Here is a 25,666-nt window from a genome sequence, read left to right as displayed (position 1 = left end):
AAAACCAAGACACAGAACAGGACAGCGGCATCACCCTCCTCCCTTACATCAAAGGCACCACAGATAAAATCAGCAAAATTCTCCACAAACACAATATCAAGACAGCCTTCAACACTGACCAAAAAATAGCCAATATCTTTAGAAACCCCAAAGACAAAATCCAGCTAGAAAACCAAGGAGTCTACGAAATACCATGCAAAATCTGCCCTGCAACATATATAGGACAAACGAACAGGAGAATAAATGCACACATCACAGAACACAAGAACGCAGTAAGAAAAAAAGAAAAAACGTCCTCCCTTTTCCAGCACCTTAAAGCTACAGGATATAAAATTAATTTTGAAGCAACCAGGTTAATCTCCAAAACTGAACACTTCAAGAAGAGAATAATTATGGAAGCTATTGAAATAGAGAAACACCCCCACAACATGAATAAATGTGACGATACCTCCCGCCTACCAGACATCTGGAAACCAGCCTTGGTAAACAAACGAGCCCCACCCACCACCCAGGCCGTTACAACACAAAACAACAACCGACCCACAGCCAGCACCAATCTACCAATCATGATGCAGCCATACATACAATCAATCCATTTACTGAAACAACGCCAGCACTCCATACACCCCCAGCAAGATTTATAGAAAGAGAGCAGCTCCGGCCACACTTTAAGCCAAAAACACCAGCCCGAAGATGGTGAGTGAGACCTTGCCGAAACGTTGCCAAGACAATCTCAATCTTACACGGGAAAAGACCCAAATACAACAAGACCAGCATATATATGTATACACACACACACACACACACGTGCATAAGCACACCAGTGTGCCTACCATCCCTGTCCTACTATCTCATTTATATGTACTCTTTTTTATGTGTTTATGGCTATGTTTTGCTTATTTTTATCCATTTATTTGGGCCATTTTTTCCATGTGTTTTTCCTACTTGTTTCCTTGTACTTGTTGACAAATTAAAATTAATAAATAAAAATAAAATAAATATATAAATATATGCAATGATGTCTTTACAAATAGAATAGAAATAGAACAGAAAAGAAATGGAGTAGAACAGAACAGAATATAGAATTGAACAGAACAGAGTATAGCATAGCAGAACAGAATAGTACAGAATGGGTTGGAAGGGACCTTGAAGGTCTTCTAATCCAGCCCCCTACTCAAGCAGGAGAACCTACACCATCTCAGACAAGTGACTGTCCGGTCTCTTCTTAAAAACCTCTAGTGATGAAGCACCCACAATTTCTGGAGGCAACTTCTGTTCCACTGGTTAACTGTCCTCCCTGTTAGGAAGTTTCTCCTTAACTCCAGGTTGCTTCTCTCTTTGATCCGTTTCCAACCATTGTTTCTTGTCTTGCCTACAGGTGCTTTGGAGAATAATTTGACCCCCTCTTCTTTGGGGCAGCCCCTCAAATACTGGAATACCCCTAATTCTTCTTTTCTTTAGTCTAGCCAGACCCAAATCTTCAGCCGTTCTTCATATGGTTTAGTCCTTAGGGCCTTTGATCATCTAAGTCACTCTTCTTTTAACTTTTTCCAAAGTCTCAACATCTTTTTTGTAGTATGGTGACCAAAATTGGTTACGGTATTCCAGGTGTGGTTTTACTAGGGTTTTATAAAGTGGTACTAGTACTTCACATGATTGTGATTCTATGCCTCTGTTTATACAACCCAGGATTGTATTAGCTTTTTTGGCTGCTTATATATTTATATCTTAAGTTGGCTCAATGGCTAAGACGCTGAGCTTGTCGATCAGAAAGGTTGGCAGTTCGAATCCCTAGTGCCGCGTAACAGAGTGAGCTCCTGTTACTTGTCCCAACCTAGCAGTTAGAAAGCATGTGAAAAAAAATGCAAGTAGAAAAATAGGGACCACCTTTGGTGGGAAGGTAACAGCGTTCCATGCGCCTTTGGCGTTTAGTCATGCCAGCCACACGACCAGAGACGTCTTTGGACAGCGCTGGCTCTTCGGCTCTGAAATGGAGATGAGCACCGCCACCTAGAGTCGGGAACAACTAGCATATATGTGCGAGGGGAACCTTTACCTTTACCTTTATACCTACGTATATAAAATATATGAGAAAAATGGTGGACAATCCACACCCAGAAGCCCGAAAAACAGCATCACAATGCTGACTTGAATTCTCCAGAAACTGTCCAGCTCACAAGTTCCTGAGGGCAGATGAATAAGTTCCAAAGAGTTCAAAAGCCTTAATAGACTTTAATGACTTTAGACCAGAGGTGTCCAAACTCGAGAACTTTAAGACTTGTGGACTTCAACTCCCAGAATTCCCCAGCCAGCCATGCTGGCTGGGGAATTCTGGGAGTTGAAGTCCACAAGTCTTAAAGTTCCCAAGTTTGGACACCCCTGCTTTAGACTCTTCCCTTCAGGAGGTTTCATGAATTACTTGTCTTCCAAATCTGATAACCGGTGTCTTCCTATATTAATCTTACAGGATTTTGAACTTCTGCGGTGAAGGTTAGCTTCAAAAAACGTCCTTGAAAGTCTCACAAGGAAGCTGAATTACACTGCAGGCTTTCCACTATTACCGAAAACACTTCCCTTCTGATCTCCTCATTACCCATCCAAATGAAGTGGGCATTGCCCTGACTCTTTCTTAATCCCTTCAATCTTCCTCTACCTGGCAACAGTACAATTGGATTGTCTAGAGCAGGGGTGTCCAACTCAAGGCCCGTGGGCCGCATCCGGCCCCCGGGGTTTTCAGATCTGGCCCGCAGGGCCGCCCTGGAATCAGCAAAGGACCGGCCCATGGTGCCTCTGCCAGCGATAATGGAGCTCGTTTTTGCTGGCAGAGGGTTGTAGGAGGTCGTCACAGCTGAAAATGGAGCTCAGTTTTTGCTGGGAGAGGGTTGCAGGAAGCCGTTGCAGCCGAAAGCGGAGCTCGGGAGCCTGTTTTCGCTCGGAGAGCGCTTGGGCCATCACAGGTTCCCCCAACGTGAGTGACATTGAGCTAGCCATGACCTCCCTAGCCCCCGCTTCCCCCCCCCAGGTCAAACACAACCCTGATGTGGCCCTCAATGAAATTGAGTTTGACACCCCTGGTCTACAGCAAATTGTCCTTATTCGTGCCAGTGCTTTTATTATGTATTTGTCAGGCCTGCAGTCATATTCCTTTTAGGATCTTTCGCCTGCCACACACTCTCTCTCTCTTTCTTTACTAGGCTGTTTCATTAGTGGGGAATTGGGAGGGGGAATAGTAAGGAGTAGAATGTTATTGTCAAAATAAAACATTCCTTTCTAGAAACCCAAGGTCACCCTTTGTCTCTGCACCTCTGCACCTGACCAGAAGTGGATGGGTGGAGATGCCAGCGTGGCAATGGAAGATTGGACCATGTGATGAACTTGTGGGTGTGGGGGCAAGGTCTTGAACTTTCAACTGGGTGGAAAACCCAGGAAGCTTTCACATTCGGGTTTTCCACAGATGTACCAACATGTCTCTCTTATTAAATTGGAACTTTGAGGAAAGCTCTGTCTTGGACTCTGATTTAATTCTGGATGGCATTTGGAATGCTGACAGTATTACTATATTATATATTCCATACCTCTACTCCAGGCTTGTGCGCCGCTACAAGTTCCTTTATCATTCGAACTTCAGATACTGTTATACCACCGACCATGAAGATAACCAGTATAGGATGATCACTTGGGTGGGGTCGGCTCACCTGATCAAGAAAGGGAATAAATGGTTATGGAATCTGATCTTTCACCCTACAAAAGCATCTTTTCTGACCAGGTGGGGACTTCAAAAAAGAACTGAAAGCAACATCTCCCTTTTAAAACAGAGAGATGGGGAGCAGGGAAGATGAACTAAAGTCTCCACCCCATCGCTACCACCATGTTCCCTCTGTTCAAGATAATTCTTGACTGCTATAATTACTAGGCAAGGTTTTCAAAACAAGGCTATTCTGGAAGTAGATCGCTTCTGCTGGCAGGCCTACAAGGTGGCCAGCTATGAGGCAGCCAAGACAGAGCAATGACTGATCGGCCAGAGAGCCAAGCCCACTGTCACCATCTCACCCACCAAGATGGACCCGCTTCCCTCAACACCATCCTCCTCTGCACCGTGATGGGCTTTTACCCCATGGAGATCGAGGTCCAGTGGCTGAAAAATGGGCAGCTGGAGAAGGAGGGCATGGCCTTTGGGGAGGAGCTCCAGAACGGAGACTGGACCTACCAGCTCCAGGTGATGCTGGAGACCCAACCCCAGTGGGGGGACGACTACACTTGCAAGGTGGAGCACACCAGCCTAGAGGCCCCCATCACCGTCCAGTGGGAACTCCATTCCTCCAACTCTGCCAGGAGCAAACTCTGGATGGGGATAATGGGGGCCGTGATAGGAGTGGCCTTCCTGGCTGTGGGACTCTTCTCCTACCTGAAGAGCAAGAAAGCAACTCCCACCCAACCACCTGCAGCACAAATGAATTAATCCTGCTCTCTGATGCAAAATGATTTTTTTTCTTCAGTAGCTGATGACTCTTTGTCCGGTTTGCAACCTGTGAAAAATGAAGGGTGAAGGTGACAGGTTGGGGAGAAGAGGAGAATGGCATCCTGGACCTTCTCCTGCTAAGCCTCCCCCCAGCTTCTTTTCAGGGCTCTATTTCTTGTGAGGGAGGGATAGAGACCATCTGGACTGTCCCCAGAGATGCTGGGCCGACCTGTCACTCTAGCCCCCTCATCTCTCCTCACTTTGAACCCACAGCAGCTTCATCGACATCACTCTTCCTCCGAATCACTTCCCTTCCCTTTGCTTTGTTATAAAAGAATAAACTTCAGATAGAGGGGAGGAAGGGAACCAAGGCTATTCTTTTAATAGCCCAAAATGTTTTACTCTGCTATTTACTTTCCTCTCTCTGTCACTGCTAATTTTGCAGCCTTCGTCCTAAGATTGCGGGCAAGATCTATAGGAGAAGGATGCTATTCTTAATCGTTAACTCATTTTAATTCTTCTCCAGCATGCTGATGAAAAGTAAATAACAAAAGAAAGTAAATGTGGTTTGCTTGTTGACCTGCTGCTTGTTCAACTTTCTTCAGTGAAAAATATGATGGTTTTATCCAAAGACTTTCTGATTTGCATACAGTATAATATTTCTGCATTACAGCTGCTGCAAAATATTGATTTTTTTTAAAAAAGAACACTAATATTGTCTTGCTATAAAGCTATAGAGCAATCTAAAACTAAATACACCTAATAATAATAATATTGTTGCCTATTACTAATAATACTGCCTAATACTATTAACTTTGCTGCTAATATTTCCATGTAAATAGGTTTGAGCTTGTAGTTTGGACTGCTTTTTCTCAAATTTTGACAGAGAACACTAAGCTCATGGGAGCAGAATCAAAATCTTAATAAAGTTATATAAAAAATATGTGCCAGAATTAAAGTGGGTTCAGAGGACAATTATGTTAGATCCGGCCGCAGGAAACCAGCTCAGATATAGATTTGTTGCATTTCTGATAAGATCATAAGCAACAACTGCTCTCATTTCTAAAGTGGGAATAACTGTGACCTATTTACAATGTTTATTAAAAGATGATAATGTGCTAAAACACACCGGTTGAAATCCAATACAGACCTACATTATTGATTTTAAAGGGCTTGTCTGTGCAAAAGCATGACAAAGAGAAAAATTTAATTACAGACAAGGTGGGGTTATTTTTTTGTTAGCGTATTGTTGATATTTCAAAAATGTGCCAATTAACCCATTTTACAGATGAGATCGTTTTATTCTGGCATTGTTCAGCCTTTCCAGGTCAAGAGGGGAAAAAAAAACTCTTCAAACCTTCTCATAAACTCAAGATTCAGAAAAAAGGCAAAATGATTAAAAAGACCTATCCTTGCCTTTGCAGCAAAATTGGGCTCATTAGAAGTGTCATAATCCCTTACGCATTCATTTTGAGGCCAAATACCTATATTTTAAAAACTCTCAGTCATCCCCTCAGAATGATACATATCAAACCTATTTGACTTTGAAGTATCGGTTTCAAGTTGGTGTCATCTGTTCTGACCGAGGCTTCCCAAGAGCAGGAATCAAACTCCTTGTCCCGACAAAAACCCCTTTTATTAATTGACTGTGAATTCTGCTCATTCTCATCCAGCCAAGTCTTTCAAGGGAGGATTTACAGCCACAGACCTTATCTGGCTTGGAGAGCTGACAGGCCGATCTCTGCCAAACTTGGCAAGGAGTCTCTGAGAGTCACGAACCAATTAAGTGAACTAATTGTCTCCTGCAAAGTCCAGTCCTCTTTCGCTCCTCTTTTATTTCCTCTGGGAGGGGCCATTCATCCTCCACCTGTGGCCTTACTCCCAAGTCAACCCCTGTTCTTTAGCTGTTCCCTTTGTCTGGCAACTCTGCGCATGTGCACACTGGGAACAGGCTCCAGCTGTTCGTCTACTGACTGTGAAAGCAGCTGATAACTGGCATACGGCTCTGGCCCCCTCTCTGCCTCCGACACAGAGTCCTCATCAGAGCCTTCCCCAGACTCCAGGACTGGCCCATGTTCCTCCCCAACCTCCTCACTGTCAGAAACTGCTGCCAGATCCGCTGGCAGCTGGTGGGCCATGATAGAAAGTTCTTTTTCTCATAATTTGCCCTCTGATGCCTACATGAAGTAGGTCTTCATGTAAATTGGATGGAATGGTGAACATAACAGGGCTGAGCAGTCTCCCAGTGTCCCATGGATACAAATAGGCTTCTTCACACACTGAATTTCTTAGATGTCTTTTATGTATTCATTCATCCTTTCCATAAATATCCTTCTGCAATAGAACAAGTCTCTCTCGGTGGTTATATATCTGAAAACATGAACAGTTGTAGTGAGGGGAAATGTGTCCTATCAAGATATTCTTCATGAATCATACAAATTCACTCATCTAAATGTTGGCTTAAGCTCTGTGCTGTGGCCTTACTCCCAAGTCGACCCCTATCCTTTAGCTGTACCCTTCGTCTAGCAGCTCTGCGCATGCACACACTGGGAACAGGCTCCAGCTGTTTGTCTGCCTCACTGATGTCTGCCTCTGACATACATCTCTGGCCCCCTCTCTGCCACTGACGCAGAGCCCTCATCAGAGCCTTTCCCAGACTCCAGGACTGGCCCATCTTCCTCCCCAACATCCTCACTGTCCGAATTTGTTTCCAGCTCTGCTGGCCACTGGCAGGTCACAACAGCACCTCCTTTCTTATCCCATACCTATTCTTTCTCTTGGGAAGTCAGAAGATTATGAATAATTAGGCATTTGAACACACTGTATGAACAAATAAAACGTATTATTTATTTCACTTGAAAGAAATCAGTCAACAACATCTTTCCTTCCCTCTGTTTAATCATAAAATGACTGTATAAAAGGGCTTACATGCAGCTACTAGAAATGGCTGCAAATATCCCAGGACCACCAAAAGAGAGAGATGACAAACATCTATAACCCTGTACTACCATATGGTGACCACTTGGAATATGGCCACCAGATTTTGTAGCCCAAAATTATATCCCCCACCCTTTTTTTACTCTGTACCAGCTTCTACTACATCTCTAGTCCCTTAATTGTCTGCCTCCAGACATTCTTTTAGCTTCCTGGACTCCTTCCTCACGAGGAAATGGCCAGTTAATCCTTGATTTGCATTCTAACCAAACAACAAATGTGTTTCATCACATCCTCGTGCTTCTGCCTGAGACCTAACGCACACATAACTTGGAACACACATTCCACACAGCACCAGAAGGCAAGACAAGAAACAATGGATGGAAACTAATCAAGGAGTGAAGTAACCTGGGGTTAAGTGGATTGGACAACCATTATCGTCTTTATCATTCTTCTCTGCACTCTTTCAAAGGTTTTCAGCTTGCCTTCAGAAGTTGTAGGGCAGTGATGGCTAAACCTTTTGGTTGTCACGTGCCGAAAGGGTGCGTGTGCAACAGCACCCCCAAGTGCCTGCACCCATAATGCAATGCGCATGCGACCCCCTGCGTTCCCCCACCCCCTCGCATGTGCCTCGCCCGCTGCGCATGTGTGCACAAGCAGGCAACAAAAATGACTCCATGTAATCCATCCACTGATGACATTTGCATTCTTTATATTGAAAAAGCATTTCTTTATAAGTAAGTTACACGTCTGTCTGTCTGTCTGTCTGTCTGTCTGTCTGTCTGTCTGTCTGTCTGTCTGTCTGTCTGTCTATCTATCTATCTATCTATCTATCTATCTATCTATCTATCTATCTATCTGTTTCTGTGCTGAGTATGCACAAAATCAAGATACATGTACTTGGGATAATGTTAATACTTGTAGACTAGTATCACTACAACATCTTTTGTGATTTTGTACTCTTATTACCATTTTTTTCTCTGGGCAGTAAATTACGAAAAAAACCCAATCTCTAGAGGTGCATTTGAAGTTGATATCAAACATTACAAGGATGTAACTATTTAAATCTTATTTTTTTAAAATAACTTTCGGGATCATATGCCCAGCTGCAAATTTGCATTCCAAAACTAAGAAACTCAGAAACATGTCCTAGTTAGGTTAATGGATTGCTCTTAATTTAGATCCAGGATTCCTCCTTTGACCTACATACTAAATGGAAGTTAGAGGCTTCTGAATCCAAATGAAGATTCTAGATTTTTTTTTTAAAAAAATGGGTCATTTCCCCACCAATGGCATATAGTATTTTCTTAAATTGCCAATCTTAAAATTGCCAAAAGGCATTAAGAGTTGTTAACCTAATTTTGCGAAGCTTCCTCTCCGGTAACATTATACTGCAAACTAGGGCATATAAAACCTTTGCCAGACCAATTCTCAAATAGAGCTCAACTGCCTGGAATCCACACTGTATTTCGGACATTAACACAATTGAGTGGGTCCACAGGTATTTCACAAGAAGAGCCCTCCACTCCTCTGCTCACAACAGAAGACCTTATGCCACCAGGCTTGAAATTTTGGGCTTGGACAACCTAAAACTACGCTTCCTACGGTCTGACCTAAGTGTAGTACACAAAATTGTCTGCTACAACATCCTACCTGTCAACGACTACTTCGGCTTCAACCTCAATAATACACGGGCAAACAATCGATACAAACTCAAGGTAAACCGCTCCAAACTCAATTACAGAAAATACGACTTCAGCAACAGAGTGGTCAATGCCTGGAATGCTCTACCTGATTCCATTGTTACATCCTCTAACCCCCATAACTTTAACCTTAAACTGCCTAGCGTGGACCTCACCCCATTCCTAAGAGGTCCGTAAAAGGGGTCCTGTTCAAAATTACAATGGGAAGAAATCTCAGGTTCTTAGCTACCCACCTGTATAGAAAGTAAGATTCTTCCTTAGTCTAACAAGAATTTCTGAAGACAGAAATATCCTCAATCAAGGATAACTCAAGTAAGGTTGACTCAGCCTTCCAAGATCGGTAAAATGAGGACCCAGATTGTTGGGGGCGACATGCTGATTCTGTAAACTGCTTAGGGAGGGCTATACAAGGACTATGAAGTGGTATATAAGTCTAAGTGTTGCTATTGGTATATTGCCTCATAGTGCTTCACACCACAATCTGGGCAGTTTACAATATCAGCCTCAACAGTTCGAGTCCTCATTTTGTCGACCTCGGCTGATAAAAGGTTGAGTCAACCATGAGCCAGTCAGGATTGAACTCCTGGCAGTGAGCAAGCAATACTTGGATGCATGTGTGGAGATGTAACTACCTATTGTGGGTTCGGTTCCTTGGAGGAATGTCAGAATTAAAGCGCAGTGAATCTGGAAATAGCTACAAGCTTCGATACAGAACAGAAAGCTCTGCAGCTTTAGAACAGACTTCTCCGATCACACCCAATTCTATCTAAATTCTGTTTCCAACAGTGATTTTACTGATAGCGTTGGGCATTCACTACTGCTCTTGTTTGTACATCATTTAAGGTTGAGTTTCCATTTGACATTTGTCATAAATATCTTTAATAATGTGATTCTTCTTCTTCTTCTTCTTCTTCTTCTTCTTCTTCTTCTTCTTCTTCTTCTTCTTCTTCTTCTTCTTCTTCTTCTTCTTCTTCTTCTTCTTCTTCTTCTTCTTCTTCTTCTTCTTCTTCTTCTTCTCCTCCTCCTCCTCCTCCTTATGGTTTCTAATCTACCAAGCTGGTCCTGTGTGGGCTGATAAATAATCAGCTGGCTTCTGTGCAACATTCTTCTTATCCTGAATCAATAAACTGCAGGATGAAGCTCTCATCGTTAAAAATTGTAGGCTACAATCTCCCATGCTGGTATAGTGTAAGATGGTGAAATAGATAGAATATGTACATGTACGTGTTTGCATAAAGCAATAGCACTTAGACTTGGTGCTTTACAGGCCACTCTAAGCAGTTTACAGAGTCAGCCTCTTGCCCCCAACAATCCAGGTCCTCATTTTACCGACCTGGGAAGGATGGAAGGACGAGTCAACCTTGAGCCTGCTGAGATTGTAACTGGCAAATTACAGACAGCCGGTAGTCAGAAGAAATAGCCTGCAGTACTGCATTCTAACCACTGCACCACTGTGGCATATATACATGTGTGTGTGTGTGTGTGTGTGTGTGTGTGTGTGTGTGTGTGTGTTAATTATGGCTGTTTCTTGTTTCTAGCATTATGCTCAAAAGCTGTCTACACATATGGTCTATTCTGCTCTATGCTAAAATAAATATTTGATTGATTAATTGATTGATACAGTTATAACCCCCACCACTGAATTAGAAAATCTCATGATTCAATATTATCTTGTTAGTTGTGAAAATACACTTAATAAATTAAATTTCCTTTAAAACCGAGTGAAAAGAGAAATGTTAGCAGATGCCATCTGGAATATGTTACTGAAGCAACTTCATCTCCTGATATAGACTGATCAGATGTAAGGCTAACCATAGTTTAATCTAGTGAGTTTGGGGATTGTACACTTTCCCCATCTTTTCTTCTGATATCACTATGAGGAGTGTGTGTGTGTGTATGTGTGTGTGTGTGTGTAGCCATTTGTTCAGAATGGTATAAGCTCTCCTGCTGGTGCAAGGGGTTGGACTAGAAGACCTCCAACACCTTCCAACTCTGTTATTCTGTTATTGTTATGTTAAAATACCCCCTTATTTATTTGATATGCACAAATATGGAACTACGAATAAGAGATCTTCCATATTCCTTATTTTCAGATATTACAAACCACTAACGAATAATTTTCTAGGTCTGCTCACATAAACAAATGATAGATATAGATAGATGATACCTAGCTAGTTAGGCAGGTAGGGAGGGAGGTAGATAGATAGATGATAGATAGGTAGGTAGTTGATAGGTAGACAGGTAGGTAGATAGAGGTAGGTAGGTAGTTATAGATAGATGATAAGTAGGTAGATAGGTAGATAGACATAGATGATAGAGAGATAGATATATAGATATATAGATGGATGGATGGATGGATGGATGGATGGATGGATAGATAGATAGATAGATAGATAGATAGATAGATAGATAGATAGATGATAGATAGACAGACAGACAGATAAAGATAGATGATAGATAGGTAGGTAGAAAATAGATAGGTAGATATAGACAGACAGACAAACAGACAGACATTACAGATACCAATTTTGAATGTCATGTGGGCTTGATTTAGGAAAGTATGTGTCTCCTAATGGGAAAAACATTTCTGCAAATCCATTATAAGACTAGAAAACTTACATAGCCAGCCTGTGTGGTTCAAACACAGGAATGGCGTTTTGTGCTGAAGGTTTTATACACACGAGCAATTACTGAGTAATTCTAGCTCTTTCACATCCCCCTGTGATGGCTGGCAATGATAGTAACTAAGGAAGAAGGGAGAGGTTAAAGAAGAAAAAGGGACGATTTCTCTCTCTCTCTGCAGAATCTTACATTGGATAAGGAACATGATTGAGTGCATCCCTCTGTGAGAGTGAAGGGACCATAAAAAAAGATTTTATACACCAGCTAGATGGGACGTGGTGGCCCAGTGGCTACGATGCTGAGTTTGTTGATAAGAAAGGAATCTTTTGCAACTCCTGTCATGGACGCCTGGCAGAGAGAGTCTAATCCAAGGCAGGCTTAGATAACATGGTACAGATTGTTCTCGGAACTGAGAGCGCCCCCTAGCGATTACAGAAGATGATTACAGATTACATTTCATTTTTATCCAGGCTTTTAATATTTTTGTTCTATAAGTCTGCATGTGAGCTGCACAGTGCCTTTGAAAAAGAGAATGCACATGGATGGGTCCCAAATTGGATATTTTTCCCTCACAGGTTCACATTGTAGCTGTAGAGCAGGGGTGTCCAAACTTGAGAACTTTAAGACTTGTGGACTTCAACTCCCAGAATTCCCCAGCCAGCATAGCTGGCTGGGGAATTCTGGGAGTTGAAGTCCACAAGTCTTAAAGTTCCCAAGTTTGGACACCCCTGCTGTAGAGGGTAGCAACACCACCCCAGATGCATCTGCTTTAAAGACATGAGTCCCCCCCCCCCACTCCCATCCAAAGCATTTCCCCTTTAAATCCAAAGTGATGCAGAGACAGAGACAAATACACACACAGAGGCATTTGGGTGTGGGTGGCATATTTAAAAATGAAAAAGTAATTTCATTATTCGGAAACTCTTTCTAAACCCATTCACAGTTTCTGCTTCCGATATTTCAATATCACCCTCCAGCATGTGAATATATATACTTATGCATGTCAGTCAACACAAATTATTTCTGCTGAAAAGCTGAGGAATCATACTGTATCTGGATGGGCTTCTGATTTCAAAACTTCAAGGAAGGGAGCAATGAAGAAGAGGGCTCTCATCAAGCCACAAGAGAAGTAAAAAGCTATTCATTGTGAAGCGTATTTTCCCTGGCTCAAAAAAAATGGCGATTTGCCATTTTCAAATAGAAATAACACAATTGGAAATTATGAACCTGTAAAATGGTTCAAGGCGAGCTATTTTTGAGAATTCTAATTACAACGTATGAAAAATGTACTTGTGAACATCATTTAATCTGTATTTACATTAGGATAAGACAAAAAGAAGGACCCTGAAAGACAGTGGATAGAAGAGAACTTCCAGTTAGGAGCCCAACTGATCCATGAAACGTGAAGCAGCATGAAGGTATATAATATTTCTATTACTGGTTGAGAAACATAATTGGCAGCCAACACGTTTAGAATGTAGATTTAAGACAGGGGTGTCCAAACTTAGGAACTTTAAGACTTGTGGACTCCAACTCCCAGAATTCCCCAGCCAGCCATGCTGGTCTCCAAACTTGGGAACTTTAAGACTTGTGGACTTCAACTCCCAGAATTCCCCAGCCAGCTGGGGAATTCTGGGAGTTGAAGTCCACAAGTCTTAAAGTTCCCAAGTTTGGACACCCCTGATTTAAGGTATAGAAGAGTGATGGTGAACCTTTGCGGCACCAAGTGCCGAAAAGGGAATATGCACGCTGGTCTAGGATGTAACCTAGAAGAGGAGCTGCCCAGGGGACATGTGCGCACTGGAAAATGAACTTCTATTTTTTGGCACTTGCATGCTAGTCTTCCAGTTACTAGCACACATGCGTGTGCAATGATCAGCTGGCTAGTGCGCATGCTCATGCCGGAAAACAGAAGACCAACTCTTCCAGATTCCGGCATTGCCACTGGCACGCATGCTTCATGGCCATGTAACCGAAGCTCTGCAACTTTGAAATGTGTACCATGTAATAAGGCTGAGGCTTCAGTGGCAGACACAGCTGTCATCTTGACTTTTTGGACACTCCTCCCATCCCACGGCACTCTTACTCCATCTCTGCTCTTCATTAAAGGGTTTTTTAGGAGGGGGAGGGGCGGGGAACGGATGTCAAGCGTGTTTTTGACTCTGGTGACTGGCTGGACAATTCCCTGCAGTTTTCTTGGTGAAGTATTTCAGAAGTGGCCTTCCATTGCCTCTTTCCTAGTGCTAAGATTGGTCCGAGGTTACTCAGCTGGCTTTGTGCTTAAGGCTGGACTAGAACTCATGGTCTCCTGATTTCTAGCCTGATGCTTTAACCACTAGACCAGGGGTCGGCAACCTTAAACACTGAAAGAGCCACAAAAGCCCTAATTCTGGAGCCGACCGGAAGTGTGATTCCCCCACCATAGAGTTTCCTCCTAGCGTGGCATCCTTTTTCCTCTACCTGTCCTCACCAAAAGCCCTATCAATTGTGGAGCTGACAGGCGAGAGGGAGCCACAACAGAGGAATGAAAGAGCCACATGTGGCTCCAGAGCCGCAGGTTGCCAATCCCTGTACTAGACCAAACTAACTTTCTCTTCATGAAAGTAGCCTGATGTTTTTCAGGCTTCTGATCCAGCTTGAAAACAGATGGCATTGCTTTAAGGAATCCATTTGTTGAAGTGAATGTGATTCTTAAAATAGCGCGCGCGCGCACACACACACACACACCTTGATGTTTTGCAGAAACATCAAGGAATCGGGCTACTTTAACAATCAGCAGAGACCTAATGCTGTGCTTGGAAGCCCTTTGGAATAATTTTCAAAGGGTACATAAACCTGGAGGAGAGCATACCCTAAAGGCATTTCTTCACGTCCCAAAAAGCGAAGATCTTGAAGGCAACTAGAGTAGGGCCAAGTTTAACTCACATAGGCAGAGAAAAACAAGTGATTCACAGTCACGCTTGGCTAAAAGATAAACAACTTTTTCATTTCTAATTTGGAAATGTCTAGTTTCTAGTTGATTTGTTTTTCTCTGCTCAGGAAAGCTATTTTGAGAAGTCTTTTGAACAAAAGTCATTACTGCTTACAAATCATCATACAATTCATTACCCTCGGTGCCTGTCTTTAAAAGCTTAAATCTTTTTCATACACACAGATCGTGGCTTAAAATATTCCCTGCTTAAAATACACTACAGTTTCTTTCACCCCAGCCGGTCACAGTGACCTGTGGGGCCACGGATATATTTTGTGACAACGATGAAATGCATGGGTACCAATTTTGTTCTGTTTTGGGGGGAGAAGGAAGAAGGCAGAAAAATCTTTCAACGCTACGCTTCTTTATCTCCACCCTGTCAGATTTGGAAAAAGAACAAGGAATGCTTTTCACATTTTGAAAGGTCAGTACAACTTTTCACATCCACGTTCAACTTGAATGGTGGCAAATGTAACGATGGAAAAACTATACATTTATATTTGGGGAATATATGTGGGAGGTCAGTGTAGCAAATGCAATAAGAAACACTTTTTATCCCTAGTGCAAAAGGCTCAGAAATTCACGGTATATTGCAAATAACATATATTCACTCATCTTTTGATTTAAAAAAAATCCTAGATCACAAACCATGCATCTCTTTGGTGGGTATGTATGTATGTATGTATGTATGTATGTATGTATGTATGTATGTATGTTGCATTTGTGCTGATAAATAAATAAAGGGAGACTATTATAGATCTCCCTTTATTTATTTATCAGCACAAATGCAACACAAAAATGGTTTCCTGCCTGGAAGGCTCCTAGGGTGGAGCTGAAAGGCAAAAGGGAAGCAGTATGCTCCCTCCCATATTTGGGCATACCAGGTGCTTTGACATAACACTTTATACATACATACATACATACATACATACATACATACATACATACATACATACATTCTTGTCTTTCAATTTATGGAAAGATTTAGTGCTTGGGAAATGAATACTTTCTCACATTTAATGACAAGGAGAAAGCCACCTATCGCCACTTGTAAACTGAAGGAAGCAGCCTAAGTGACACTACAGATTTGTTAGATGTAAAATGTGATCTGATTCCAATCCAGGCGAAAGATGCAGGAGAAACAAATATGGAGGCAAACTGCAGGAAAGGAGGTCTCCGTTTGTTTAGGAACCAGGAGCAACAGAAGTGACTCAGCATTGGTTCTGAAACAGCTGACGGCCTGGCATGGACTTTGAGATTGAGAAGCCTGGTGAGGTTATTTGATTAGATTAATAATGCGCCTTTCTGTATTCTAATTGTCCCTATTTGGGTTATATGTGCTAGTTGTTCCCGACTCTAGCGGGCAGTGCTCATCTCTGTTTCTAAGCCGGAGAGCCAGCGCTGTCTGAAGACGTCTCCGTGGTCATGTGGCCGGCATGACTTAATGCTGAAGGCGCACAGAACATTGTTACCTTCCCACCAAAGGTGGTTCCTATTTTTCTACTTGCATTTGCTTTCGAACTGCTAGGTTGGCAAAAGCTGGGACAAGAAATGGGAGCTCACTCCGTTACACGGTGCTAGGGATTCAAACCGCCAAACTGCTGACCTTACTGATCAGCGTCTTAGCCACTGAGCCACCACATCCATAGGGTCAAGGTTAGCCTTGGATAAATTCTGTGTGGCTTTGTGTTTTCTGAATTCATCCTGACAATTCATCCTGTCGAAGTCTTCTAACCAGGGTTACTTGAGGCCATTCTGGCTGGGTTTTTTTTTTTTTTAGCTTCTGTGGATGATTTTTCTTTGCCTTCTCTGGGGGCATCGAAATAAAAAGTGTGTGTGTGTGTGTGTCTTACGATTATTCCCACAGATGAGCTCTTCAGAGGCTTGATATTTATGATGTGGGGAAATGGCAGATTTTCATTATTTTTCAATCCAGAAAAAAAAGTACTTATTTTTTTTTTACAAAATAATGAAATTATGTTAATTAGAATATGGAGTTGGGAATGTATAAGGTCATTATTATTTTATTACTAGCTGGATACCCATGCTATGCTACGAAACTATGTGATCTGGCTTGCTAAACCGACACTTACAGCTTCAAAATGAATGAATAGTTACTATCGGCCACTCCTCTCCCCTTCTCTCCCTCAGGCTTGACCCCATTGATCTTCTCCTATCCCCTTCTCTCCCTCAGGCTGACCCCATTGATCCTCTCCTATCCCCTTCTCTCCCACAGGCTGACCCCATTGATCCTCTCCTATCCCCTTTTCTCCCTCAGGCTGATCCCATTGATCCTCTCCTATCCCCTTTTCTCCCTCAGGCTTGCCCCACAGAAGCCTCTCCTCTCCTACCCCCTTCTCTCCCTCAGACTGATCCCATTGATCCTCTCCTATCCCCTTCTCTCCCACAGGCTGACCCCATTGATCCTCTCCTATCCCCTTTTCTCCCTCAGGCTGAACCCCATTGATCATCTCCTATCCCCTTCTCTCCCTCAGGCTGATCCCATTGATCCTCTCCTATCCCCTTCTCTCCCTCAGGCTGACCCCATTGATCCTCTCCTATCCCCTTCTCTCCCTCAGGTTGATCCCATTGATCCCCTCCTATCCCCTTCTCTCCCTCAGGCTGACCCCATTGATCCTCTCCTATCCCCTTCTCTCCCTCAGGCTGATCCCATTGATCCTCTCCTATCCCCTTCTCTCCCACAGGCTGACCCCATTGATCTTCTCCTATCCCCTTTTCTCCCTCAAGCTTGCCCCACAGAGGCCCCTCCTATTTTATCCCCTTCTGTCCCTCAGTCTAACTCCTTAGCATCAGAGCATTCTTCAGGTGGGGAGGGAGAGTAGAATGTTTAAACTCCCAGCCCACAGGCTGTATGAGTCACATGCTGGCCACGCCCACGCCCAAGTGGCAGTTGGAATAAGGTTCTTTTCAGGTTGGGAGTAGAACGTCTAACTCCTTAGCATCAGAGTGTGTTAATACTAATATAAGAAATATTTAGGATCTGATGGTCATTTCAAAAAATCCTTTCTTAGCGAGCATCTAAAAGCCAAGAGGAACATACGTGCCAAGTTTCAGGTTTGCAGGCTTTATGGTTCTAGAGATTATGCAATGATGCATGAGTGCTATTTTGCCTTTATATATATAGATTTATGTATTTTGTTGTTAGATTTGTGACTTATCTTTTTCCCAGGAAATCAGGTGGGATGAAGTAAGCAGGACATAATATAGTGGACATTTAATTGCCATAATGGGTTTTTTATATTTCTCAACATACTCAATAGACCACTGTAATTCTATCAGTTAATGGGACAGATAAACAATTGCCACGTAACAGGAATAGAAGTTGGGTCATCAACGAATTCCTATCATTTATCATCTCCTGATTATGGTGTGTGTGTGTGTGTGTGTGTGTGTGCGCGCGTACATTACTGATCTTCTTGCAATGCCACACCAAAAGTACAAATTTCAGACAGGAAATAAATAGGGGAGGATGCATGGATTGTCTGCTTCTTAATAAAATTCTGCACATTCTAATCAGATGTCATTGTGTTCATACATACGGTGGCTTTACCTTCATAAACATGCTGAATCCTGTTTTCAGAAGATCGGTCAGCCCAGAAGACATGTGTTCAATATCAACGGGGTCCGGTCGATCAGGGTTGTAAATTTCTTCCACCACTTGCTTCATCAATGGCTTGTAAGATGCCTTTAAAGAAAATCGCCCCATTTGTTAAAATTAAATACATTACATTTTTCAAAGTGAACATAATAATGAGGGGTGGTAATCAATTACCTTCCCTACCGGTTCGCAAAGGTGAGTGCACTCACCCTACCGCACATGCGCTTTGCCTAAAAAAAGGCACTCTGCAGTGCTCCTCCGCACATCCGATTTGCATCCTCACCGGCCCTCAGAAGCACTCTGCAAACCAAAAACAGCCCCGCGAAGGCACAGAGGGTTCGGGAGGCCAAAACCGGGCCTGTTTTTGGCCTGCAAACTGTTTCTGGGGGTTTCAGGGGGCGAAAACGGAACGTGAGGAGGCCAAAAACTTTCCCCCCTTGTTTTCCTCCTCTAAATCTAGATGCGTCTTATAGTCCGAAAAATATGGTAATACAGATGGCTGTCAGGTAAATAATTTCACTGATATTGCAAAATGATCTTCTTTCGTGATACTCTTCAATTACGCTGCATTAATCATCACTGAAACTGGATGGTTTGAATTCCCCGAAAACCATTGTAGAAGACTACATATTGGAATAGCACTCTACCCACGCTTAAAATAAATATCTGTTGTGATACAAATGTACATATTATTAGAATGATGCAGGATTAAACTGCAAAATAATTAAAAGCTTTTAGTTAGTGGGGAAAAAACCCCACCATATTCAATTTTATGGACTTATGCAATTACTATGCTGTAAATCTAAAGTATTAAACAGTGAATAACAACAATTAAAGTAGGAAGCTTATAATTTACAAAAATTAGTGGCAGGCAACATTTCTTACTTTTGCTATTCCAAGAAAGCCCCTCTCTAGTTTTCTTAGAAAACTCATGCTGAATCAAGCTGTGGAAATTATAAACGGAAGTGCCACTTATCTTGAAGGGTGGGGAAATGAAAAACAAATGAGAAACTAACCACTTAATCTGAAACAACTTGAAAGAAAAAATATTTTCCAAAGCAATTACAGCCATCAACATTTATTTCTTCATCCAGCCTTTTGGAACATCAATGTCCTTTTTTCCTTCTACCCAAGCACAAAAGAAAATTAGATGCACTGGCCAAAACGTCCTGATCACACATTTTTACACTCATTCTAGGAGACGCAGCTCTTTACTGTACTGCTTGTTGTTGTGAATTCAATAAGAAACATATTTATGCAATATGAGGTATTTGAATAAGTTACCAAAACATCAAATGTATGGAATTAAGAAGAATAACTATTTTTCTGATGTAATGAAGAACTGTTTGCAAGGCAAGTTATATTTCACAAATGGATCGTATTAAGAGTGATTTATCACCGAGGCTGAAACAGTTGGTTAACTATCCACTAAGGATGGTCACCTTTTCGTATACAGCTTGAGTATAAATTATACTAAGACTAACATAAGCCTAAGGTGCAGTAGTTATTAGAATGCAGTATTGCAGGCTAACTCTGCCCATAGTCAGGAGTTCAATCGTGACCGGCTCAAAGTTGACTCAGCCTTCCACCCTTCCGAGGTTGGTAAAATGAGGACCCAGATTGTTTGGGGCAAGAGGCTGACTCTGTAAACCGCTTAGAGAATGCTGTAAAGCACTATGAAGTGGTATATAAGTCTAACTGCTATTGCTATTACCTTTGGTCCAGCTTAATGCAACCTGAAGCTTCTGTATCTGGGATTTGCTACCCTATCAAGGTGACAGCATAAAAAGTTCTGTCTTTGTTGTAAGGCTGTGGGGGTTACGGTTTTGTTCCTTTTTTCCTCTGGCTTTATGCTGCAATTAATTTCGTTTTTCTCTCCTCTAATAGATGGGAAGGCATAGGGTGCAAACCCAGTGACATCGGGAGAGGGTCAAGATCGATACACAAAGTGATATTCAGTACCAATGCTGCTGACCTGTCTTGTCCCACAGGACTTCATTTTGCCCAGCACATTGATCCAAAATCTGTATAAAACCCGCTTTAAAATGTTGTCCAACAGGGTGGAGAAGAGTAACACAAACATGCTGATGATAACCAGGTTTATCTCCAGCAAAGACCAGGGAAGCAAATGGTACCTTTATGCTCTGCTTAAATCCACTTAATGGGCTGGGTGAAAGAGAATAAACCTAAGCCAAATCCCCAAAAGATGGTGTGACGTTGATAAACTGACTTGGGAATTTAGGTTCATCCTCTTTGGATTGTGATTACAATTTCTCTGAAAGATCAGATGCTCTCTGGCCACTTTTTATCAGCCGTACCTATTTTTTTTAAAAAAAGATATTTATTTTGCTGTGACAAGGGGTGATTTCATACAGTTACGCCTGTTCCTGAGGCAATCAGATCATTTATATCTGTGTTCTGACCTAGGCTTCACAAAATCACGAAGCAGACTCCTTGTCCCAACAAAACTCCTTTTTATTAAGCTAACGTGAAATCCTCTCATTCACATCCAACAAAGTCCCGGAAAACAATATTTCAAGGGTGAATTTACAACCACAGACTTTATCAGGCTTGGAGAGCTGCTAGGCCGATATCTTCCAAACACAACGCAGTACAAGAAAATACTTGGCAAGGAGTCTCTGAGAGTCACGAATAAGTCTTCACACTAATTAAACAAACTAATTGTCTCCTGCAAACTCCACTCCCCTTTCGCTCCTTTTTATTTCCTATGGGAGGGTCCATTCACCGTCCATCTGTGCCCTTACTCCCGAGTCAGCCCTCGTTCCTTAGCTGTTCCCTTCTCCTGGCAGCTCTGCGCATGCGCACATTGGGAACTGGCTCCAGCTGTTTTTCTGCCCCACTGATGTCTGACTCTGAAGGCAGCTGATAACTGTCAGACAGCCCTGGCCCCATCTCTGCCTCTGATGCACAGCATTCATCAGAGCCTTCCCCAGACTCCAGGACTGGCCCATCTTCCTCCCCAACCTCCTCAATTCCACCAGCTCCGCTGGGCTGCTGGTGGGCCACAACCACAACAATCTGGATTACATTTGGTCTTGACTGCTGCAATGCGTTTTACACGGCCTCCATCCATGCAGAAGACAGTGAGATCTTGGCTGCAAAACAGATCTGCATTGGGCATGATTTAGGGCGTTGCTTTAAGAGCCCTGAAAAGTTGAGGACCTGGCTATTCTGCTCCACAGCTCTCGTTATGAATTTATGGCGTTAATAAGATCAGCAGGAGAGGTCCTTTGAAACATGTCCCTGCTGGGAGAGATCTGTCTTTTGGGCAGACAGGAGAGGCCTCCCTTTGGTGGCTCAAAAGGCTGTGGAACGTACTCCCTAGGTAGGCTTCACACGCTCAGTGGTTAGAACATTTGTAAAGATACATCTCCTTTGACTGTCTTTTAATTCATTCATATATAGAGAGAATTATAACTTTTAATACTTCCTTTTTAATTTTAGATTTTGAAGTTGTAGCAAGTGTTCATCAGACGAGAAAGGCAAGGTATGAGAGAGGTGGGGAGGGGAGAGAACGAGGGGGGGAGGGAGTAGAGAGCAAGGGAGGGGCAGAGAGAGAGTGGGAGGGAGACAGAGAGAGAGAGAGAGAGGGAGAGAGGAAAGAGACAGAGAGAGACAGAGATAGAGAGAAATAGAAAGAGAAAGAGAGATATTTTATTCTTTAATCTCTAGGCTTTCGAAAATTTATGGGAATGCTGCTTGGATGTCAAATATAAAGCTGCCATCATTCAAACCAATTGCTTCAGTTTTAGCAATTATGGTACTCTAAAAAAAAACCCAAAAACCATGATGGCACATGGAGGAAAGATGTATTCTAAAAACTCGCTTATGGAGAGCAAGATGGATTTTATATCCAAACATCACACAATGGGTCACGTTCAGGAAAATGTAGTTTTGGTTGCCTGCCAGGGTGAAAGAGATGAAAACTGATTAGAGAAACACATGTCAACTTGCCTGCTGGCTGTGGCTTCCTGGGATATGTACAGAATTAAACTGTTTCATGTGCGTCCGAGCTCGGGTCACATCCCTTAGGCTCTTAAAGATCTCATTGACTGCAGCCGTGGCTTTTTGAAATGTAACCTTGGTAGAGGACTCACAACCTGAAAGAAGGGAAGATGAGTTAGGGGGGAAATTGTTCACGTCCCTACGACTTGAGGTTTTCTTTCTTCTCCTGCTGGGGGTCTGGCACACTTGCCAAACGCCATAAAAAAAAAGCAATCGATTTGAACGCCACATTTGATAAGTTACAGCAGTGAATAAAAACTTAGTCTAGACTCACCAGTTTATGTGACTCAGCTACAAAAAAAAATCGAAATCTAGTTATAAGAGACATCATCAGTTTTACCCTGAGAAACAGTACAACCCGACACTTTACACAAGACATTTTAGTTTTCTTTATACTCCAGTTTATAAAACTGTCACACATATATTCATAAGATCTTTCTGTCCCGTTTTTGCATCTGCCACGGATTTTTTTAAAAAAACTACCCAGATAGCTGAACATATAGTTAAATATGTGTTTGTGAATGAATTTCCCAACTAAATAATAATAATAGTAGAATAACAGAGTTGGAAGGGACCTTGGAGGTCTTCTAGTCCAACCCCCTGCTTAGGAAGAAAACCCTACACCCCTTCAGACAAATGGTTATCCAACATTTTCTTAAAAACATCCAGTGTTGGAGCATCCACAACTTCTAGAGGCAGGTTGTTCCACTGATTAATTATTCTAGCTGTCAGGAAATTTCTCCTCAGTTCTAAATTGCTTCTCTCCTGGATCAGTTTCCACCCATTACTTCTATGTTTATATTTTTATTTTATTTTTTTGAATAAACACAAACACCTTAAAATCATCTTCCATTACAATTTGTAGGAAGTGTGTCAATTGGTTACAAAGAACTTTCGTGCATCCCTTCCACAGTCATCACCTATGATTCATATCAAGTTATATATTTTACATCACATATATTTATATATATTGCTATCATCATACCTCATCCTTCATATGACTATAGGTGTTTTAACGTCCCTTTATAACAAACATTCCAAAATTTAAAACAAAACCACATAGTGGTCTTATCTATTTTCAATATCATCCAACCACATTATATCTTTATAACACATTCAAAATAAAAATTAATTATGTTTAATTACAACATTTTTAGACCTCTTTTCTTAATCATTGTTTACAATTTATATCCAATTTCCCTTTTATCATGTCAATACAAATTATTACATTATTATCATTATCAGTCCTTTATTTAACAATAGTTTGACAAAGTTTAACTTACTTTTCCCCCTTTTTTCAGCATTTAAAATTTATACCAAATTTCCTCTTATCAAACCAATACATATATATACATTGTTATCATTATCAATTATTTATCTGACTTTATCCATTTTCACTACATTTTTAACATAATGCTCTAATTTTAACCAAATTTAACTAGTGTTTTATTATTAACTTTCATATCTCAACCTGTGTCTTTCCAGTAATAGTGTAGTCCTATTTCTTTTGCCATTTGTGGAATTAGTCTTCTGGTTATTTCCTTAATCAAATTTGTTTGGACTTCTCTTCGCAACTTGTTGCTTGTTACATATCTTGTAAAATCTTGAAACCCTCCATCAGCTTCTTTAATCAGCTTATCTTTGGTTATCAGTAGTGTTTTTGTCAAAGTTTCTCTCAAGTCCATCCATTCTTCTCTATTTTCTTCTTCTATACCCTGAAATCTATAGTAAAGCACGTTTCCCTCTATCTTCCCTTTCCATGTTCCACTCTTTCCATTTCCAACCACACTCAGTTCACTGTCAATATCCAGGTTATCTTGCCTCTTTGTTCATTTTTCCCTTGGGTTTTTAGGACTCTAGCCTCCACTTTTCCCATTTGCTGAATATCTTCCATTTGCTGAGTATCTTCCATTTTTCCATCAGGTTTTACCACATTAAAGTTTATATATTCAATATTTTCCAATCTCTTCTCAATTCTCTCTGTTGTTTCTAATAATTTTTGAATTCCAAACATAATCTGTTGTAATGTTATGGTTTCTTTTTGAAGTCGTGCTATCCTTCCAATTAGTAAACACTGCCACTCTAGTTTAAAAACAAATCTTTGTTTTCACTTCTTTCCAGCTACCAAGAAGCATCCAGAGAGCACCTGCGTAAACAACCCATGCTCTTCTCTATAAACAAGCTGAAGCCTTTGAAGGCCAAGGTCAAAATAATCAAAGTGGAAAAAGAAAAAGCAATGTTTCCAGGTCTCAACCTCCAACCTCCAAGTGGCAGTGTAACTTCTTTTCCCTCTAAGATTACTACTCTCTTTATATTCCTTTTATATCATCTTTATGTTTCAGGCTTAGAAGAAACAAAGTTCTTAAATGAAACAAAATAAAAATAAAGATTCCATCCCAACAAGTATTGTAGAAATAAAGGAAAAGATTTAATCCATAGGTACAAAAAAGAAATAGAAGAAGAAAAACCGATACTTTCACTTTAAAAAGTAAAAAATGTTCACAAAACCTCCATTGATAGAAAAAAAATAAAATAAAAACAGATAACACACTGTCCAATAATGCTTAATTTTGCTGCTTATTTCCTTTTCTTTACCAGTTTAATTTAACTTCAATCTTTTTTGGGCAGTCTTTTATAAAAATAAGATTTCCTCACCAGATGGACACATTTTCTCTTTCTGCTTTCCTCCCGTTGAGGAGCTGTCCCGACTTCAGCAGCTTGAGGCTGTGCTTTTTGTCACCGGCAAGAAGAGATTCTCTTGGATCAATCAGTGACTTTGTGATGTCGCTGAGATCAGCAAGACATACTCTTCCCTGTCACCGTCTCTTCAGGATGGTTTAGATCCAAATGGACCGTCCAGCGGCAAAAGTGTCGACTGCGATCTTAGAGCTCCGAGGTTGCACGTCGTACCGTCGTGACGTCAGCTCCTTTCTCCGTCCACCCATTGCTTCTCGTCCTACCCTCAGGTGCTTTGGAGAATAGCTTGACTCCCTCTTCTTTGTGGCAGATCCTGAGATATTGGAACACTGCTATCATGTCTCCCCTCGTTCTTCTTTTCATTAAACTAGCCATGCCCAATTCCTGTAACCATTAATCATATGTTTTAGCCTCCAGTTCCCTAATCATCTGTGTTGGTCTTCTCTGTGTGGGTGACCAAAAAAGTATTTTGTAAGTAAGAGTGACCAAAGTATTTTGCTTTAAATAGGTTTACTAGAGCACATATTGCGATGAGAAGTGCAACGCAACCGTTTTGTGAAAGGTGATCTGTGCAAAATCTGAAGAGATTCACAAATGCTAAAGAATGGCTTTCCCATTCCAGAGACTTGGCTTCA

The 25,666-nt window shown here is 41.6% G+C and overlaps 1 protein-coding gene and 1 pseudogene across 2 annotated transcripts in view; one reads left to right on the top strand and one right to left on the bottom strand.

The window, feature by feature from the left end:
• The window catches only part of SCFD2 (sec1 family domain containing 2), a 166,976-nt gene that overhangs the window by 6,258 nt on the left and 135,052 nt on the right, over window positions 1–25,666 (bottom strand). Inside the window, exons 6-8 of the mRNA XM_081959298.1 lie at window positions 22,284–22,429; window positions 18,261–18,395; window positions 3,576–3,695 (exon numbers count right to left, since the gene is read on the bottom strand). Coding sequence (XP_081815424.1) covers window positions 3,576–3,695; window positions 18,261–18,395; window positions 22,284–22,429 — 401 coding nt within the window. The remainder of the gene's footprint in view (window positions 1–3,575; window positions 3,696–18,260; window positions 18,396–22,283; window positions 22,430–25,666) is intronic.
• Window positions 4,011–4,765, top strand: LOC309395759 (DLA class II histocompatibility antigen, DR-1 beta chain-like; annotated as a pseudogene). The gene has a single exon. The product of its transcript is annotated as a DLA class II histocompatibility antigen, DR-1 beta chain-like (transcript).

This window comes from Natrix helvetica (assembly GCF_964273705.1).
Source record: "Natrix helvetica genome assembly, chromosome: 7".
NCBI lineage: Eukaryota > Metazoa > Chordata > Lepidosauria > Squamata > Natricidae > Natrix > Natrix helvetica.
This window is presented reverse-complemented; position numbering and strand designations above follow the sequence as displayed.